We start from the raw sequence: 22,040 nt of genomic DNA, 5'->3' as shown, positions 1-22,040 counted from the left end.
GGAACATAGGAAGCTGCATTATACCTGAAAGTCATGTGTACATCACTTGCAACATTCACACGTGTCTTTTTAAAATTAAGTTTGTGATTTGTTACAGGGGATAATCTAAACACAACCAAAGTTGTAACTTCTAAAGCAGCCCTAATTTTTGTACATTATGTCACCAGATCTATAGACAATGGTGGGTAAAGCATGTCTTCACATTCAAAGTACCACCAAACACCTGGAAAGTGTATGTGTGATTTAAATCTGGGAGGGGAATTCTGAAAGCTTCCTCCACCCACTGCTTTTAGACCTCAGTCCTCTCCCACTTCCCACTTTTCTCCAGATAAACTTTGAAACCACGAATGAGCTTGAAAAATTGATAGTGGAGCTACTACAGTGATTAGGCCAGTAAGCAGAGGAAGCATTCAGAAACCCCTGCTATTTCTACAAGGCAAAATTGTTCCCTTTGCATTCTACTTTGCAGGTGCTTCATTGTGAACTACACTTGTATGCAACTTACATGTAATTTTGCCAAAAATGGTGCGCATGCTAGGAACGTTGCTTGGGAATTATAAGATACCAAAAAAATCAGTGCAGCTTTGAAAGGTTTGATCCACCACCTCTGCATCAGGATTCATATACCCAAATAGGAGGTATATACACGGTTCACATCACTGTGTCACCTTATCTGGCACTGGTGGTTGTATGTGCAATCAGTTGTTAATTACACGGTCAGAGACCCATTAAAAAGTGTGCAGTTACTTCATGTTACTAGATGGAGACTGTAATTCCACTGCAGAAAATAAAATTGGTGCTGTTAGGTTAACTGTGGTGATCATGGCACAGGAAAATAGATGAGGATGAGGATCAGAATAGACTTAAGGACTTTTTGAAGCCTTTATCAGCACACATACATACACACAGAGAGAGAAAGAGAGAGAGAGAGAGAGAGAGAGAGAGAGAGAGACTTGTACCCCTCATGGGCAGCCTTGTCCCCAAACTATGCTGCCAATATTATAACACTTCTGCACACATTTTAGGGCTTCTAGTATGTAAGCCTGTTCATTACATGTAAAGAATTGGGTCTTCTTTTCCTTTTTCTATTTTCATAACATAACTCATTCTCCCTGAAGCTTCTTCATGGTGGTGAGGGGGAAAATGGGTTTGTATATTTTTCCCATACTGCAGAACTAATAAGCAGCTTTGAGAAAGTGATATGAGTTGGGAAACGTTGGGAGAAAAAGACTTAAAACCTCTTCCCTTTGCATTGATGCTCCAATTTAGTGCATAGCATCTTTCTCCCACACACCCACTCTTCTTAAAAAGCAAAACCAAGAAATTGAATGAAGGATCAGACACATGATGTATAATTTTCCCCATAGGAAATTCACTGAAAATAACCAAATCTTTAGTGAGCGCCAATGTGTGCAAATGTATATATAGATATTCTCACATGTAAAAATTATGGTGCTGGGACAGGTAGGTGAAGGAAGCCTGAGAATATGAGAAATAATGACTAACATGGGGATATCAGGGGAGGGAGACGCAGTAGAACCAGTGAAGATTATATTTATTGGTAAGTTTTATAAAAAGAGAAGGGTGTCAAGAGACAGCAATGAAATGTACCTACTGGCATCAAGCAATGATGTGCTCAGCTATTACAACCACATTTTAACAAATGCCCTTTGCCATTTCTTGTCATGGATCCTTGCAACTTTCATATCATTCTATTTGATAAATGACAAAAATGATGAATGACCTGCATGACATTAGCAAACCTATTTTGCCAGGGTGTCATGCAAAATAACTCCCAGCCTTGATGCTCTGAGAACTTTTAACCAGAGACTGAACCTGAACCCTCATATTTACAGGCCAAGTTCTATATCAGTGTGTGTATGCACACACACACACACAATGGGTAGAATCCAGTTTAGCACTAAGGCAATCATTCTGTCAGTGCAAGGATTTCTGTTTGCACAATGTAATGCTCTTTTCCCTTTCCTCCCACCACGAGCCACCTAAATCTGTTCTAGGTGTTCCCGTAACCCTTTGGAGAATATTGGGGGTGCATGTGAAAGGAGAAGGCGGGAAGTCTTGCTGCACAAGTAGAAACCCTTGCACTGATTGAATATGTTAGTGGAATATCACCCATAAATTCCTCTCCTTCTTCCTCATAAACCTTCTTTAAAAGGTATAATATTAAAAAATAAAGCATTTTCTGCTGTTACCCAGGTAATTATGTAGTAGCTTGATCTGTATGCAATGCTTGTTTTATCTCTATGAACAAATGAATTGAAAGAAAAACCAAGAATTTCACATCTGCTATTTTACTAGCTCAAACAGCAGCAGGCGGAACCCAGATGCTCTATTTAATATTCTGGGTAGCAATTCTAAGCAAGATAGACCTTTCCTTTGTAAATTCATAGCAGGGTATCCCAACAGAAGCTCTGATTTAACACAAGCTGGAGAGGTTGCAATTTCTCAGGCAATGGCTCAGGAATCTGGGCTTCTCAGAGCAGGAATTGTAGCCTTTTCACTAATCTTTTCATTATGTCCACCCTTTTTCTTACAGTGTTTAATCCTCTCTGTTTCCTGACAACCAACAGTGGCATCACTGTTCCATAGTATTAGTGTGCCATTATCAGCTTCCAAAGGACTATGCTTTCTTTACCTGAAAACAAAGAGCAAATTATCTATATCTCATGAAAATTCTAAAGTTCCAGATAGATACATAAATAGAAAGAGATACAAACAAAACTAAATTCTCAATGCTATCGAAGCAACTAAATTGGCCTGCTTTTTGCTATAAAAAATTTGTATTCTGTACTAGTTTCCTATTTTTATTATACTAATCTTCAGGAAACCTAATTTTACAAATGGCTGAATTCACTGGTTATACACAAGGAAAATTCCGCATCCTCACTAATTCAAGCATCTTAACCACCAAGTTTAGTATCTAGTTTCCTATGCTCTCTATTAAATGTTATAGCACATTTTGGATTTATAGTGGGAAATCAATACTTTAAAGTAGGCTCATAACTGCATAGTGGAATTTCTTTGTGGATGTTTTCACCAGCCAAAACTGTAATTGTCACGGTTTTCCTAATGAATAGACCCGCCATATGCATGGAGGGAATTTGTTCAACAGCAGCTTATTCTTTCCCCCAATTCGTCAGCTATCTGTTTTTCTTTTGAAAGTTGTGAAATTCTGGCTAACATACCAAATATATATTCTGCTCAGAGATACAAGCATTGAGGAGAAGCACATGGTTCATAACAGAGTAAGGTTATTTGGCTTAGAAATCTACCCAAGCACTTAGGAGTTAAGGCTTTTCATTGCATGTCTGTGACCCAGGATATTAACATTCTAACAATGTACTCTGGTTCTTCTGGGAGTTTGCTAGCAAACAACTTCCATCAGTGCTTCATCCCCTCAATCCATCCTGGCAGCACCCTCAGAGCAGAAGCATTTCCCAAACTAAAGAGACTGCACTGGCTGCAGCAATCCATACTGGAAAATGGCATCTGAACCCTAAAGCTAAGAAAGCACTTTTGAGCCTAAGCTTCCCATTTCCTCTGACAGACTATTATAAAACTGACTCTGCATTGTACTAAAAGAACCCCAAGGATTTCCCAAGTCTCATAAGAATAAACAAGTTTCAATTTATCCTTCATTTAAAGCCTCACACTTTTTTGCTGCTTTGTAAAAGAATCACCATCTGTCTCCCACCATTAATGGCTGGCTAAGCTTTTCCTCGGGGACACAGTCATTCCTGCTCCCTCCCTCCCCCCTTTACTTTTAAACTACTTGTCCAAAAAAACCAAAAATAGGGGGAAGAAGGAGAGAATACAAGATACAAAACTACAGAAAGCAGTTAGGCGACTGATTTTCCCCTATCAACTCTATCTTTGTGCTAACTAAATTTAACTTATGAGCAGCCAAACTGTAAACGGGTACAGAAATGCCTGCAATATAAGTAAAATACCGTTTTTCTATAATAAATAACAGCAACTGCTCTAATCAAGCTCTGAAAACCAACATGCATCTCACTTGCTGGAACAGTAACCACAGGTATCAAGTCAATGCGCTGCCAAATAAATATACATTAGCATCCACCTTGGTGTATGGATACCATTCACTTCCACTGCACTGAATTCAATGTGATGTGCATTCAAATATACATTCCAATTCAGGCTTCCTCAACCTCGGCCCTCCAGATGTTTTGAGACTACAGTTCCCATCATCCCTGACCACTGGTCCTGCTAGCTAGGGATCATGGGAGTTGTAGGCCAAAAGCATCTGGAGGGCCGAGGTTGAGGAAGCCTGTTCCAGTTCATATTTGGTGCAAGCAGTCATGCAGGAATACCTTTTCAATGCATAACTAGAGCTGGATCATAGCACCAGCATTCCAATATCACCAAAGGCTAATTGAAGGAGCAATGGTGAAAAATTCCCCCCACACACATTAACTACAAGTGAACACCTTCCAGAACTTTTAAAATATCTCTAGAAAGGAAAAAATGGAAATGAAAAACAGCTTTTAATAATTACTTATTCAGATGAATTGATTCTGCTGTTCTTTATAATAATGTTTAACCCTGGTGACATTTGACTCATTGGTTTCATTCACATAACACTATGGGCCTATCCATAATAATAATAATAATAATAATAATTTTATACCCCGCCCAGCTGGCTGGGTTTCCCCAGCCACTCTGGGCGGCTCCCAGAAGAATATTAAAAACACGATAAAACATCAAAGAAAAACTTTCCTAAACACTTCTTGTTCCAATGCTTTCCCCACAGGGAAAACTGTTCTTTAGGACTCAGTCTGAGTAAATGGCAATCTGGGTTTTCTCCAAACTGACATTTGCTCCAATTTAGCACTAAGGAGTGGATTTTCCCTGGGAAAGGAGTGGGGCAAGCAAAAAACCACCCAGACCAGTGCCTTCTAGGCATGGGACAAGTGCACAAGCCCTAACATATTTTAACGCTATGCAGATGAGCCCAAATGAACCCAAGTGATGTGTCAGGCTAGTACACCCCCCCATCCTTCTCTGCCTCTCACATGTCTTGGGGGAAGGACTTCAGCAGGACTTAATTTCACCTTTACCACTTTGCATTCATACAAGCAATTATTTATGAAAATGAATCCTGGTAAGTTTTATAACAAGCAATCTTCAGACAATGAATTATGAAGCTGGCTTGTTAAACCAGCATCCTTGCATCAAACATGCTACTAAGCCAGAAACTAAACTTTGCAGAAAGACTTTTCCTGGCCAAGTGGGGGGGGGGGAGCACACAAGCTGAACACTTAACTCAGGCTCATTCAAGCTCATCAGTGTATCACTAAACCATGGTATAGAACTATGTGCAAACCAGGTCATCAGCGTATTGTATTTTAAGACTCAGGTACATCAACTGACTTAAGCATTTGTTTAATATGCTTGTCTGTTGGGTCCAGTTCTGCATTTCTTTGTATATGTGGTCCTTCATAGTGTATGCTCTGTTGACTTCAGAGACAGTATGGGCTATATTAGGGTTTTGGGCTCAGACACTGCTGATGTAACTTTAAACTGACATGAAAGGAAAATAATTTTGTAATCTGTTTGAAGATGCCTTGGCTCACACTGAAATCAACACAAGCCTTCCACTGATTTAAATGGGAATAGATCCAGAGACCCAAACACATCCTTTATAAATATTTAAACTTCAGCGAAGCTATACAAAATAATAATCTGATTTAAGTAGAATGGCAAAGAGGCAACTAGGAAACATGAACCAATTACCCAGAAATAGAAATAATCTGACAACAGCATAAAGTTACTTCTGACATTACACCTGTATTCATGGCCTGATGCTTAAAACAATTCCCTTGATGATATAAAAGCATTTCACTGGCATGAGTCATTCATAAAATTTGATCATAGAGAATTCTGTGAAGGTTTACTCCACACATTTGTGGTTACTACTCAATGACTACAACACCCAGTGATTAACTGTATGTGTAAAACAAACCCTAAGACAAAGTTTTAATGTTATGTGACACTATGGCAGACTCAATATGTTTTAATGGAGGCAACTCACATTCTAAGCTACAAGCAATTACATTTGAATTATGTGTGAATGAACTAAGAGTAGATTCCTAAACAGCTGTTATCCATGAAATTGCCTGTCAGCAAGCTACACTGACAGTTGATTTTAATGAAACAATTTCAAACATATACCGTACACCCTTGGATCATTCCAGGAGCAACACTATGGATATGGGACTACTAATCTGAGCTGGCTTACAAAGACTCAGACATAGCAATGAAGGCTGGTGATGTGAGCAGTATGTCTCTGAAATACGACTAATCTGTGTTTCTGGGACACCTCTTGTAGCTTTTGTGACATGAGAAGCCGTGTATTGTCTAACTGACCAGTTAGGGGAACACAAAGTAATAATAGGAAGAACAGTGCAATCTTATGCATGTTTGTTCACAAGTATATCCCACTGCAACCAGAAGTTCATAGGCTCCAGTCCTATAGCCACTCCCCTGGAAATAAGCCCCACTGAACTCAATAGGACTTAGTTCTGAGTAGACATGTATAGGATAGCACTGCTAGTTCCCTACTAAGTGTGTTAGATTGCAGCTGACCGAGATGTCCACGGTGCAAAACTCAGCTATGAGCTCACTGGATGGATCTAGACAAGCCATCATTTCTCAGCCTTAGTCAATTCTCTATAACATGGGGATAATAAAACTGGCCTGCCTTACAAGGTTGTTATGAGGATTACTGAGAATAATGTATGTCAAGTGGTTTGAGCACATAGGAAAATAATTATATAAATACTATATATTATTATTATTATTATTATTATTATTATTATTACTTTGTTTCTTGCTCTATCTGCTCAGTCTCAGCACAGCATCTAACCCTAAATTCTTAAACAATTAAGATGACCACAAAATCTCATGGGGAAATTTTGGATTCCTTATAGAATTTCATCTAAAAGTCTCAGTGAAATGCCATCTTTCCTGATGCTCCATTTTCTTTACTTACTGTAAAATAAAACAATGTCCCTTTTAAAATATAGCTATAGACTTAATTTGTTTGGACATTGCACACACACAAATGAAAATATTTCCTATTTTACTTAAATACAATGGAGAAGAAACAAAAACAAAAGGGAAGTAGCAGCCATATACTCATCAGGATTTTAAACCTCCCTGAATTACATTTTCTATTTGCTTTAGTAAACAGAAGAGGAAATTCTTAGTGCTTGAATTGCTCATTTTACTTTCAAATCAAAACTATTAGGATCTTTACTGAACAGAAATATAATGGCCATTCCTATTTGCTGTTAATTTTGCCTAGCTACAATTGCTAAAATGAGCAGCAAATTAACCCTGCCTTGGAACTGATATCTGTTCACAGCTGATATAATCTCTTCTATGTCTTGTAAACATTCCAGACTCCTTGTCAGTGCTTTGCTGGATTTCACTCATTCCTCGCCAAAGAGAACAAGAGAAAGTGTCTCACTGTATTTTTCAATAAACTAGAGAAATAGTTGAATTCTAAAGGGAGTACTGCATGTCAGTGCTGCTGTGGTGTTTTGTTTTTAATGTTGTCTGAAAACAATGAAACCGCTAAAATGTAAAAAAGGAGAGTTGGGGAAGGGGAAGTGATTTTCTCATATAAGTTTCATCTCTCTCTCTCTCTCTCTCTCCCTCCCTCCCTCCCTCCCTCTTTTTTCTAACATGTGCTTTACTTGTGATTCCTCAAATGACTTCCAATGGGATACTTTGTATGACTGTGTTTGCAAATTTGTAAGCACTTTTGCTGGGGAGTAAGCTCCATTGAACTCAGTGGGATTTACTTCTGTGTAAGCATGCTTAAGATTCCACTAACTTCCTATTACAAGGCCATTCAGATTCTATAATAAATTATAAAGATTTGCAAGCAAGTTGAGAGCTCAGAATTGTTCAATTATATCAGAGTTAGCATTTGCAATTGGTACAGGTTATTTTTTTATTTAAAAAAACTGTAATACTTCATTATGTTATGTAATCATGAACAAAAGCTTTTCAAAAACTGTTTTCACTGTGCTAAAGTAACAATCTAGACTTGTTGTAAGTATGTTATTCTTACAAGTAGTTCGCAGTTATTCTTGAAGGCAAGTCTTGGAGTTTCCTTAGCATAGTGCTGCTGGGGGAAATTTTCACCATGTCCATCTTCATCTCTAGCCTGAAGGGAAATATAATGGCCTATTTAGGGACTTACAAATAATGGAAGAAAAAAAATAAGCTAAATGCATAACAGCTCAGATCATTAAAACAAGCGGGAATTCCAAAATACAACAATATTAAGAAGTTTGCTTAAATATGCAATACACCGGTTAGATATTAGAACTTGGAGTGCTCTTTACACCATTTCTTTTTTTTAAAAAAAGACATGCAAATAGATTTTGGTGTAAGAGTTAAAATCAACAAAGAGACAAGCCCCAAAATGAAGTCTTTCAGCTGGCTGTTTTGAGTTTTTAAATGCTGCAATCCTATGCACACTTACCTGGGAGTAAGAACCATTAAACTCAATGGAACTTACTTCTGAGCAGACATGTATAGGATTGCTCTGTTAGGGTTTCAGTTTACTTTGTTCCTTTTTAAGGATTATATATTTAAATTACACATATGCTATAAGCTTTTTTTTATCCTTTAAAAATATTCAACCAGTAATATGCTTCCATTTCCATTTTTTTTAAAGTAACAAGGTCATTCCCTTCAAAAATGGCTTTCAAATTCATGATTTACACATTAATGCTATTAAATTGATTTCCCCCGATTCTTTAAGTAAAGTTCTGAATTGAGTAGCCATTATGCGAGGGCAATGAAATATGTTTAAAATATTTAATTTAAGAAGATGCATTAAAAGTTATGGGTTGTGTTGATCTACACTGCTAATTAAGGAAGCTTAAGTTTAAATGGAGACATTAATGCAATCCATTAGCAACTATACTACTTGCATGCAGCATTTTACTTCTGATCTACAACATATTCTGGTTTAGAGTTAAAGCAAAGGGAGAAGTAGGTGAAAGGAGGAGTGTCGGCAGCATGCTCATTACACCGTTCATTTGGATGACACTTGCACTCTGTTCCACTCTCATCTCATCTAATCCCTGACTGTTCGCTCTCCCTCTCTCTTGGCCTCCTGAAATTCACAGCTGAGCTGTCTCCCTCACATATGGCTTGCATATAATTATGCATATTCCATTTTACACTGCATTAAAATGATGAGCTTCTGGCTTTAGGCCAGCTAATTTAAATAAGACCCAGTGAACTTGGAAGGGAAGGGGGGGGGGGAAGAGGCTGACAGGAAAGCCATACAGCAAGCAGCAGGTAGTTCTGTCTTCTGTTATAAGATTAAATCTGTGTTTAATAATAATAATAATACAGTAAAGGAGAATTACCTGGTGTGATATATAGATCAAGAGTGTGTGAGAGGCAAAAATCTAACATGTATCTATGACAGCACTTAGACATTCCTTCTCCTTAATGTAGTGTGAACTGTCTGTTTTCATGTGTCATTTCAGAGCTTTTAATTTTTGTTAGTGTTGTCATTTGTAAGAGATATTTGCACCTTATGCATTTTGTGTCTTGTTTCTTGCCTTCAGAAAAGCTGTCTCTCCCTATTTGCAGACCCGAAAGAGACTACTTCAGGCTGCAGAAGGTCACAGTAATGTCTAGGGTATGAAAGCCTGGCAAATTTCACAATTTGCAAGTTTGTGAGCCACCAAGCTTAACACAGCTCACCAGGCATATCTTCAGTCTGCCAGGTGCTTAGATAGTCCCTTGCTTTTGCTGTCCCTGGTTAGCAGCAAAAACTGGAGGATTACTGCGCCCAATGTAAAGGTTGGGAAGGTAAATGGAGATAATTGCACCAGTACTACTAAACTTCTACTCAGCTCCTTAACTATTAATATTCATTTAAAATAAACTCATCACTTCAAATATAAACTTGTGTCTTATATATCTGGCTGACTTCTAAGATTATAGCACTAAACACTGAACATTACTTGCCAAACAAGATTTAGGAAAGTGAAACTGTAAACTCAAGAGAGTCCTATGGTACCTTAAAGGTTAACACATTTATTGTGGCATATGATCCTATGGCCTACAGTGGTACAACAGGACTCTGTTGTTTTTGATACAACAAACACAGATATCTGGAACTTGTCAAGATTTTTATAATTTCTGTCTCTGACACATTTACACGCAACAAATACACACACTGTTCCCTTGGTATAATCTCTTAGGGCCAAATTAAGCGTGGTAGCCATGATCGTTACTCTAATATACATTTTAAAAAACAAAAACAAAATGCACACCCAGCAGACTAAACTTGGCAGTAGAGAACTAGGGGGGAGAGTTAGAATCTACAGTGAGAGTTTGGTCTAATTCAGTTGACAGGATACTAAGAGGCACAGAGCAAAGTCAGTCAACCCAATAAGCAGGGAACATCTACATGAGGCCCTCAGAAAGCAAGTATCAATCAAGAGATAACACCCACAGCACCAAGGACAGCTCCCCAGTAGCAGGCAGCTTGTTTCAACAATTTCCAGAGCCAAACTAACATCTCTTATCAACTCTCCTGCTCACCCCAGGCTCTTTCCCCTTTCTGAAATATGTGTTTGAAATAACTGAACTGCATTGCCTACAAGCACCTTCTCACTGTGTTTTCTGTCTAAACTATGGAGACTACAGATACTTCATTATAGCAAGGTATCTTGTACCTTTGCCCCAATTTCTGAAACAGATGCAGATTATGCATCAGGCTGTTAGCCTAAGCATATTTATTTGAAAATAATTGTCATTAAACCTAGAACTGATAGAGGTGTGACTTCAAAATTCTCATATAATGTATTCTGTTGGAGTTTCTGTCACAGATACAAGGCCTGTTTGACTAACCAACCTAAAGGACCTCAGTTTAAAAGGACTCCAGAGATGAACCCTCAGAGTAGCAGGCCATTTCACTGGAGGGATGAGCTTCAGTATTAGTCTAAAAGAAAAGAGAGTTTAACCTCAGTTTTCCCCTTCTTTCTGGCTTGCTGTTTTTACATTTGAAAATCAGATAAATTTACATGAAAGCTAGAGTTCAAGAGGACTCCTGTCCTTTCAATATTAGAATAAAAGGGAGAATCCTAGTGTGGACTCCTATGTAAAAGTGGGATGGGAAATGCATGGTTCCATTCTGGAAGTATGTCCACAGTTGCTTTTATAGTCCAGTCTTGTCTTAGAAGAATCATAGAGTTGTAGATTTAGAAGAGACCTTGAGGATAATCTAGTCCAACCCTCTGCAATGCAGGAATATGCAGCTGTCCCATACGGGGATTGAACTTGCAACCTTGGCTTTATCAGCACCATACTCTAACCAAGAGCTAACCAGGCTGATCACCTACTTTTGGTCCTGCTGGGCTAGATCTTATCAGGCTTAGAACTAAAAAGGAGAGACATTGAGGCCCTGTTCGGTCTCTGTGCAGGCTGTCCTTTTACTTTCTGTGCTGGCTTCAGTTATCCGTACATATATGGCTTATCTTCTTCCTGAGACCTCTTGCATTCCCCATCATCTCTTTTCACTTATCTTAATTTTTTTCTATACATGCAGTTGATTTCATTGGTTCCCTCCTTCTATTACACTGAGGGATAAGCCAGATGTGTAGCTAAATGTGACACTGCATTTGATTGCAGATTTTTAAAGAAGCAATCTGCATCAGCTGGGGGGGCGCTGACAATGAATGGGATCAGAGCAGAGATGGAGGGGGAATTCCCTGCTGGAATTCTGCAGAAAATATCTCCTCTGAAGCTATCATTTTAATTAGGAGGGAATCCCCCATTGGTGGTTGATTTGCACACACACACACTGGCATTTATTTGCCTAAGGACTAAACTATACATGGCATTTGTTATTTGGTTTTCCCCTGCATGGCTGATATTTTTCCTTAACAAGTAGCCATGGCAGGGGTCCTGAGCTTTCCCCACACCAAGGTCCCATTTTGTTTTGGGTCCCTCCAGCTGTTTGTTAAAGAAAAATCAGCCATGTGAGGGAAAACCAAATAACAAATGTCATGTCTAGTTTGGCCCTGACTCTGTCAACTCTAACTAAAGGGAATGAGAATGATAGCATAAAGAAAAGTGAATGGAGTTGGCAGGTGTAACATACGGCCTCTGCTATATGGAGTTGAATCATTGCAGCTAAATAAAACCTTCCTGAGAGAAACGCTTCTATAGGTGGGTTGGATGCTTCAAACAACAGGCAGGGAGTGCTGTTGCCCTCGGGTCCTGCTTGTGGGCTTCTCACAGGCATCTGGTTGACCACTGTGAGAACAAGATGATGAACCAGGTGGGTCACTGGCCCAATCATACAGGGCTCTTATTATGCTCTTCGTTGATCCATTTTGGATTTGTTCCAGTGACTGATCCTCTACTTGCTCCATCTTCCTTAGATCACTTGGGAAGAGTTCTACACTGTTATAATTTAATGATGTTTCCCTTTGTGTAGTTGATAGCAGCTATCAAGAGATAGCCTATTGACTTTATTTTCTAATACCAACGTTGGATTAGAAATACCTTCAGGCAGAACCTGTAACTGGATCATTTTGGCTTCAGGGATGGAGACAGAATAGATGACGTTCAGTGTTTCCTAATTCTGTCACGTTTACCTAGAAAAACCCAATTAATGTCTCTTGTATTCCATAGTTGGACAAAATAGCCTTGTTTGCATGTAAACACATTAAACCATGGTTTGTTTGATCATCTGAGCCCTGCCCAGCAAGTAAATATGGCTTGTTAATTTCCAGCAAACCACAATATAAAGCCACAGTTTGCTGTTGACTTATGAACCTGAGTTTGTTTTAATTACGGCTTGTATATGAACCTTGAATCATGGTTACTTCAGCTACCCTGCCCAATTTATTCAACAATCTACAGAGCTGTGAAGTGAGAGCAGCTGGATAATGAAGCTGCTTCAGAAGATAGGCTGTTCTCACTGGTGCTTTTCCCAAAGAAGACATTGCTCCTAACTCTGCCTGGCAACAACAAGCCCTCTGTCACAAGGCGGTCAGCTTCGTTTCACAGCTGCTGCACTGCAAGGTGAGGAAAATGTAATGGGACCACTCTCCTTTATGCCTAGCTAACATCTATAATGGGATGAACAGGAAAGCAGCAATGTACAATAGAAAAGTGTACAGTGATAACCAAATGTGCTTTAATCACAATTGCCTACACCACTTAGGGACAGGAGTAATGCAATGGGGGCGCAGAGTAAAATGTTTCTAGATGCTTATACATAGCCCCAAAATGCCCATATAATATCCTCATGTAATGCAAGAACTATGAATCATGAATCTGGAAAATATAGGGAGAACAGTAAATATGCCTTGCCCATTTATTTATTTTTATGGAATGGAGGATACTTTTACTCACACTGTTTTGAATGGGTGTGTGGAATGGGCTTGAATGAAAGCTACCATATCTGTTCCCAAAATAACTCTATCTACTATTCATCTTATAATTCCCCCACCACTCTTCATTTCCCCTACCTTAATACACCTACTCTATTCCGTCTTTATTGTGTGTGCACCTTTAACAAATCTGAGAAGGTGCTCGTTTCGTATAATTCAAAGGATTAGCACAGAACCTCTATCTAGATGAGAATATGGTTACTTTGCTAAAGTGGGTGAATATCCTGGAGCAGAAGCTGATGGGGAGCATTGAGCCATATGCAGTGATAATGCAGGTTATTGTTCAAGAGAAGGACGATTTGCTGGGAGAGAGTGATGTTAGTGATTACGTTCAAGGATAGCATGAAAATGTAGATAAGGAGAATTCTGCAGCAAAATTACACCATGAAGAAATATGCAGTCCATGCCCCAGCATGATGCTAGTTGATCCCCTTGCAATAATTGCACAAGATGCCTCTACTAATGTACTCACAGTGCCTAAGACAGTGCAACAAAAACTGAAGTAAAAATGTGTAATCAGCCATATAAAGAGCTTTCTTCTGTGCCATTTGCACCTATGTAGCCTTGCCCATAAGGAAAACATAGGTATTCCTCACAACAAACTGCTAGCTGCCAAGCAAAGTATACTCATGCAGGTGTATAAAAAGGTACAATGCTATCTTTAAGTATGTGGGCGAGGGTAACCCATCCCTAACCCACCCCATCACATTACCCAAAGTCCCACCCTCATCTCATGGCCACTGGTAAAATTGTCTTTACACCTATTCTTCATATGATAATTTCAACAGTCAATGGAATTGAAGAAAAGACTGGGTAGTAAATGTAGCCCAAATCTGATGCAGTGTGCTTCATGGAGGATGCAACTATTTCAGACCCACAAACTCCTTCCTCTTCTTGGAAAGGGAGTTCCTTGCCACACATAACTTTATACAGGCATCCAGTTGATGACCTGCCTTGGTAGCTGGACCATTGCTACAGTCACTGTTGCACTGATAGGTGACCAGCATAGCTGTCAACTTTTCCCTTTTCTTGCAAGGAATCCTATTCGGAATAAGGGAATTACCCTTTAAAAAAGGAAAAAGTTGACAGCTATGGTGACCAGCTGAATAACAAACTGGGTGATGGGACCCAGAAGCAGCCTGGCTCTTCATGTTAGTCTCAAGGGGAGTGAGATGCTATTCATTCTGCTTAATTTTATGGATATCTAGGATAACGTTTGACCAACTGGCCAAAGATATCATGCTAGTATTGCTGGTGTAGGATACTGTGGTGTGCAGAATGGTGTCTATGAACTGAGTGCAGGTGGTGCTTATTATTTAGTAATTTCCTCGATAGGGTGGGTGTATCTGCATTGCAAAAGTGCAGGGACGTGTTCCACTACAACCTGATCTTAGGATATGAATTGTGAGCACCATTTCTCACATGGCAGAACTATGCTGCTTCTTGATACGGGGTGGGGGAAGAGCTTTAATTTAAGACATTTATATGCCACTTAACTTTTCACATTTCTATGTAGCATTTCGCTTTCAATGTCAGTATATATTGGGTGCATAATTGCGCACTGTCAAACTATGCTCCTATTCTTTCCCTTTTGCTATGCAGCCATACATTTGGCCAGCAGTTTGCTTTACTCCCAAAAAAGTGCTGCATGGACATGATTTTAGGTGTCTTGAGCAGCTCTGCATTTTCTGTGTGTGTGCCTGTGTGCATTTTTTTAAATAATAAAACCAATTTAGAAACTCAATATAATGATGCACCTAATTATCTACCAATAATCCTTCTGTCTCATAAAGTTATTGCATTTCCTGGCAAACCTCCAGGGAAGAGGTGGTCCTTAGCCTGGTTTTGAGGATTAACCTTCAGGTCTCATTGTAAGAATGGGCTATAAGAATTAATGTGATTCAAAACTAATAAATTAGGTTCCTGTCTTTCACTGCATCAGGAATGCTTTGAAACTCTGAAATGATGACAATGAACAAGAGAAAGCATTTTCTGAATTACTGTTTTTCAGGATTTTTACCCTTCATATATTAGATAGGTGAGAATTTATATTGAACCGGTTCTCCTTTTATACATAGTCAGAATATATTTTATGTTATTTAATTTAACAGAGGGAAAACCCTGACTTGAACATGTTTACACACTGTTTCAACCATAATTTACTATGTTGAAAGAGAAATTGAAATCAACAACGCCAAGAACTGATAGCGGCTCAATGCCTGTACCACAAGTGTTACTGAGCTGTGAACTGAATCAATGTCTTTGAGACTAACTCAAGCTTATTAGGCCACAATTCTTGTTACTGTAATTTGATAACTACTGTCAAAATGAAAACTGCAGAACCTGAAGTACTAAGACCCCTCTCAAGAGCATTCAATGGCAGCCATGGATTCCGAAACTCCTGGATTTGGGTGAGTTCTCACCTTAATTTTAAAACTTCTGCCTCTCTTTAGATGTCTCTTTAACCAATAAGCCCAGAAAAATGTATTTGTACTTGCATGCAACCTCTTAGATCAACTTTTCTGTGAAGAAAAGTATTGTCATGTATGAAATAATGATGTAATCAGTTATGAAGAGTAGCACAAACCTGTTTTGTTTTGTTTTTTCATAGAATCATCAAATTGCAGCAATCATTGTCCAATGTAGGGCTTGAACCCACCACGACCCTGACATTAAAAATCTCATGCTCCACTAACTCAACTATCCCAGCTTTGGTTTGGTTTTTGCAGCCAGACTACAGAATGGATTAAATGCCTTTTAGAAATGGTAACATATGAAATGGTGGACAGGTGCAAATACTAATGGCTGTACTCAAATATTCCAATGAATGTTTCTTTTTAATATATATATATAGAGAGAGAGAAAGAAATACATTTTCCTATTACAATTCTTAATCTGTGGTTTGCACAATGGCTTTGATCCCCTGACACCTCACTGTTAAGCTTTAAAAAGAATGACTGCTCTAACATGGTAATATTAACGAAACTCTAGGTTAATATGGCTGTTATCCTTTCTCTGTTGAGAAATAAATAGGCATTCTATTGCTATTGCCGTCTTTTTTTAGGACCATGTTGCATCCCACCCTGACAGCTCACTGAATAGAAATAAGTGCTCAAGCAGTTCTCTGAAAAACTAAGGCTACACTCCCTATAGACCAGAGGTCGTGAGCCATTTTTAGCCCAGAGATTACATTCCCTTATGGCGAACCTTCTGAAGGCCTGATGCCAACAGTGGGGGAACCAATGCAAAAAAGCGAGTCAATGCAAAATAAGTGGGTATGTCTCTGTTTCACTCATAGGCTCATACATATCGACACATAATACCTTCACACGGCTATTTTCACACTTAATATACACATAGCAGATATTCATTCATTCTCCTACACACCCATTCTTTCTCTTTCTAACATGCACACAATTCTACCTTTCATAGGGTGGCTACTTACACACCATACATGTTGCAGTTTCAATCCCCATAAGGGCCAGGTGTATACTCCTGCATGGCAGGCAGTTGAAGTAGATGATCCTCAGGGTCCCTTCCAACTCTTATGATTCCATGATCATTAAAAAAAAAAAGGTTGACAGAGGAAACTAATTTGCATAAAATTTGCATTTGCTAATTTATATGCAGATTCAGAAATAATTACAACAATCTAACTAGAAATAGAATGCATTGCACTATCGTGTGGAAGACCTGGGCAGGTCTGTGTGCCTGCTCAATCCGATGCCCAGGAACTAACTGTCGATGGGCAACTTCCAGTTCATACAATCATAGAATTATAGAGTTGGAAGGTTGGTCAGCATCCGTCTGTCTCAGGAGACAATGGAAGAATGCACCTTTGGGGGTAAAGTCAAATCATCGGAGAGTTACAGCTCCTGCTGCGACTGTAGAGACAGGTATGGGAGAGACATGTTTTGTTGCAGCTGGGGCAGATGAAGGCATCCGGTTGTGATTCTTCCCTTTGCACTCCCAGCGGTCATTTCTCCTCTGGTCACTACTATGGATACATGAACTGACTGACTGTCTCCAGGCACTGTGGTCATCTGCAAGGGACTCCCACATGGCGGGGTTAATATTGCCAGCCTTCATGTCATGTTTGCAGACGTCTTTGGAACACAAAGATAGTCTGCTAACAGGACTCATGCCTGAAGCCAGCTCTCTGTAGAGCACATCCTTGGGGATCCTGTCTGGGTTGACCTCTGACAAGCCATCAAACAAAGGACCATCCTCAGTTAAAAAGCACACGCACACACAAACACACTTACATGGTACAGAATTCCATTGAAGACTGTAGGGCTTAATTTGAAGCAAACATGTAGAGGAATGTCTGCACATCTTCAAATCCTGCAGATCTATAGTATTTTTATTTAATGTCAACTTTCTGATATTTTTATATAGCATTATAAAATGCTTCTTAAAAACACTGTGATATATCTTAATAAAGTACATAAATGATAATGTAATAGAAATATATATATTTTTAAAATACAAATTGTCACATGACATAGATTTAATCTGTGTGCAGGGTAGAAAGCAATAAAACAGTCGACCGTATCTGCCCATCGCCGTCTTTGTTTATATGTCTCATTTAATTTATAATAGGAAAGCCCCCACCTTTGGGGGAAATGCCGTTCTCTATGCTCCACTGTCAAGGCACTTCAATCTATCTTTTAATACATTTCATCACTTAACATTACTCCATGGTAGAAATGAAAATCATACATAGCGAGGGGAGGGAGGGAGCTGTTCAGTGAGCCTCTTAAAACTCAGGAAGGTGAAGAGCAGCCGACATGCTCAGAACAACTACAGAGAGAGAAGGAAATTCCAGCACTGGCTACAGAAATTTGGAGCTTATCATTCGAATGCATCACTGTAGCTGATCCAAACGAGTAAGAGTAAGACCCCCATGGTCTTACTCAGCCACAAATATTTGAACTTGTTAAATTTTCCCATGTAAAAATAATCCATTAGACTTTAGGTATGGCTTAATGAACTCTTTTCATTGGCCTTTATCAAGGTATCCTCAAAAGAAATTGTTCCCTCATGAGTTTGCCCACATTTGCATTGCAGCAACTCATTCTTTTTGCCACAAGTAAAGGGAACCACAGAAGATCAATACCAAGGATATCAATAAGTCTTCATATTTAAGTTTCATTTTTTAAATAAAAAACAACCCATTTGAAATTTGAAATTTAACCTTATTTAAACTCCCATTGTGGGTGTAGGCATACAATGCTTATGAGTCCATGCATAAGAAGAAGGTGGAGAGGGAGATATACTAGTTATTTTTCGGTATTTCCCTCAGGTCTTTCAAAGAGCAGAAAATATTTGTATTTTAATTTGAATATTAAAACTGACATGACACTAGCCCTCCTTATAAATTACAATTGAACATGGTGGTGGTTTTGTATGAAGAGTGTGTGTGTGTGTGTGTGTGTGTGTGTGTGTGTGAAAACAGCATTCTCTACAATTTAAATTTTCTCTATTAATCTTACTGGGGTTGATGAATGACTATAATAGTAGGAAGGATAGAGGGGGTTGTTAAAGGAGGTAAAAAGTGAAATCTGATTAAAAGTATTACTAACTGAGACAGCTGAACTGTAAATCAGTGTTATATATTATCTCAATATTGTCATCTACTTTGGTTATAAGCATGTAACAATGACATGGGTCAATTTTTTCTTTGGCTCTTACTTTTTAAAAAAGAAGCACATGGACTGAGAGGATGGCCTGTTAGACTCAAGGTGGCTATTTTTCCAATGTTCTTTTCTTTATTATAGCATGAACCAGTTTTATATACACGCTTCATTTCCGCACACTCCACCATAGCAATACACAAAAACTTCCAAGTTCTGTTTGGGCACAATTTAACACATTTAACAGCATCCCAGAGACTTGGTCAGATCTTTTTTGAAAATGAAACTTTCTGTAAATTTACAGAAAATTAGCAGTCCACAATAGGCCAAATGCAGTCACAACAGAAGATAGCTGTTATAATTCTGACCTGTTGTAACTCTGGCTTCATGTGCAAAATATGCTTACTGGTTACCAACCAAGAGAGTGCCGATCTGAGAGAGTGGGCATGTGCAGTAGGTCCCTGATAGCCCTGAATTGCAGGAGGGAAAGAGAAACTTGCACCTGACTACAAGCCAAAATGTGGAGTCAAGAAATGCCTGAGGGATAGGACCAAAAAGCCTCAAAACAGATGTCAAAGGTGGGCGAAGGGAGGGGAATATTCTACAATATCTATTACCAGCCACCCTGTCCTGCAACAAATTAAAAAGAGTTTGATATGATTCAGGAATTAGTTGTACCACTAGCCCTGCTGTGCCCCTTCAGATAGCGCTAAGGATATGCAGAGAAGGGGCTCTGTTATGAAGCTCTCTGGCTCTAGGTTTTCCAGGGAGTTCTGTGAGGTGCCTCCAAAACTACTGGGAAAATCTGAGCTGGTTCCAACAGCCCTACTGATTGGATGTGCTGCCTTCTTTCATGATAACTCCCAAATAATTCCTAGCATTGTTTTTATTAAAACAGGGACGTGGGTTATGGTGTGGTATAAACCACCGAGCCTCTTGGGGCTTGCCAATCGTAAGGTCAGCAGTTCAAATCTGTGCGGCGGGGTAAGTTCCTGTTGCTTTGTCCCGGCTCCTGCCAACTTAGCAGTTCAAAAGCATACCAGCGCGAATAGATAAATAGGTACCGCTGTGGTGGGAAGATAAACGGCATTTCCATGTGCCAGAAGCAGTTTACTCATGCTGGCCACATGACCCGGAAAGCTGTCTGCAGACAAACGCCGGCTCCCTTGATCTGAAAGCGGAGATGAGCACCGCATCCCATAGTCAAATTCAACTGGACTTAACCAGGGATCCTTTAGCTTTACGTTTTATTTAAACATTTTAACTTTTTATGTATCATTCACTTTGAGCCAGATGTATTTAATGCTTTCAAATACACACAGAAATATACTCATTGCCCAAACTTGTCAACATGCAGGAAGTCCAATGAGCTTCCCAAGCAATTCATACTGACTTCACCTTTAAGCCTGTCCTTTGAAATGCGGGCTTGAGAAATGTACTCCAAGCTATAATTCTCTTTGAAGTCAATTTATTTTTGAAGTGATCTCTCTAACTCTTCATACTCTGAAAGCTTTATTGGTTACTGTAGTTCACAAGGAACATTAACAAATAATAGTATCTGTTGACATTCATTTACATTTATTGTGATATTGAAATTATATACGGTATTGCTGTCAGGAAAACGCAATGCAAAAGTCTTAACTTTTCAATGACTGTTCAAAAATAAATTAAAAAAATCACTGACACATCTGTAACACCAGTACATACCTATGATATTTTCTTACCCTATTTGTTCCTAAACTTTTGAGTTCACTATGCTTTGGCATCATTTTCTCCCTCTGTTAGCTGAAATGTCAACACAACTTTGTCTCTTCTCACTTCACCTCCTGTAAATCCTCCTCCTCATTATTTCTGTATACTATGAAATGCCAGTGTCACTAATATGTTATTTATTTAAACTATTTCTATGACGCCATTCAGTATAAATATTTTGAAGTCAGCTCGCAAATGAGATAATAAAAGATGGAAAGGAAAATCAATGGTAAAAGTAGGAGACAGCCGAAAACTGTACAGTAGAAAATGAAAAGTACAAAAGTATGACAAATTAAAAGGTCGAACTCAAAGAAAGGCCTACATCTCTTCAGTAAGCAGCAGGTGATTGATCTTTCAGATGACCAAGCTCAAAACCTTAGAACTTTAAAGACAAGTGAATTGTACCAGGAAATACATTGGGAGCCAATGCAATAGTTTAGGCACTGGCAAGATTATGTTTCCATCACCCAGCCTCCATCAGCAGCCTGTACTCTAAAATAATTCCAGTTTCTGGAAAGTCTTCAAAAGCAATCCAACATACAATGATTTCAGTAGTCTGTTCTGGAGTTTAGCATGCACACACATACACCACTTCTGAAACACTATGAGTTATGGACTTCCAGAGTCTGACAAAATGTAACAAACCCTGCAGGGACTATTTGTATCCTAACTCTATCCTATTGTGCAATATGGGGCAGGACCTGCATATCTCACATCAAATGACACTAGTGGCCTATAGCCAAATATTCATCCTATAAGTTCCAATTGATATGTGAAATTATTTTCCCTTGGGCTCCTTGTCTAAGGAGTTCCTCCTTGGGTTCCATGGCTGGGAAACTCTAATATGCTCCTTCTGCATTCATGTTTACTCTGCTGGTGCTAACAGCACAAAACTCTCCCTCTGTGTGAGTTTTTCTTCTAGCCCTCCCCCCCACCAGCTGTCAGGCTTTAACTTGCTGCTGTTTCTTTCTTTTTTCCCCATGATGCACCCCCTTCAGGTCCTTCCTTCTTGGGAATCAAGGGATTCTGAGATGTTTGAGCAGCAGAGGTGTAAAAATCCTTAAGGTTGCAATGCCATGATGAGCAGGAAGTGAAGGGAATCCCATTGGTGAGTATGGAGCTGATTCAGCGAACCTCATGGAGGAGTGGGGAGCTGAAACAAGGG

General features: G+C 39.1%; 1 protein-coding gene across 5 annotated transcripts in view; it reads right to left on the bottom strand.

Moving 5' to 3' along the window:
* SOBP (sine oculis binding protein homolog) overlaps positions 1-22,040 on the bottom strand; it is a 140,795-nt gene that overhangs the window by 48,587 nt on the left and 70,168 nt on the right. For 4 of the 5 annotated variants that reach the window (XM_081856976.1, XM_081856975.1, XM_081856979.1 and 1 more), the window contains exon 5: positions 8,123-8,218. The exons of the other annotated variant lie outside the window; for it this stretch is intronic. In XM_081856976.1, coding sequence (XP_081713102.1) covers positions 8,123-8,218 — 96 coding nt within the window. The remainder of the gene's footprint in view (positions 1-8,122; positions 8,219-22,040) is intronic. 5 annotated transcript variants of the gene reach the window in all.

This window comes from Podarcis erhardii (assembly GCF_964252035.2).
Source record: "Podarcis erhardii genome assembly, chromosome: 3".
NCBI classification, from domain to species: Eukaryota; Metazoa; Chordata; class Lepidosauria; order Squamata; family Lacertidae; genus Podarcis; species Podarcis erhardii.
The sequence above is the reverse complement of the archived record's forward strand: the minus strand, read 5'-3'. Positions and strand labels throughout refer to the sequence as shown.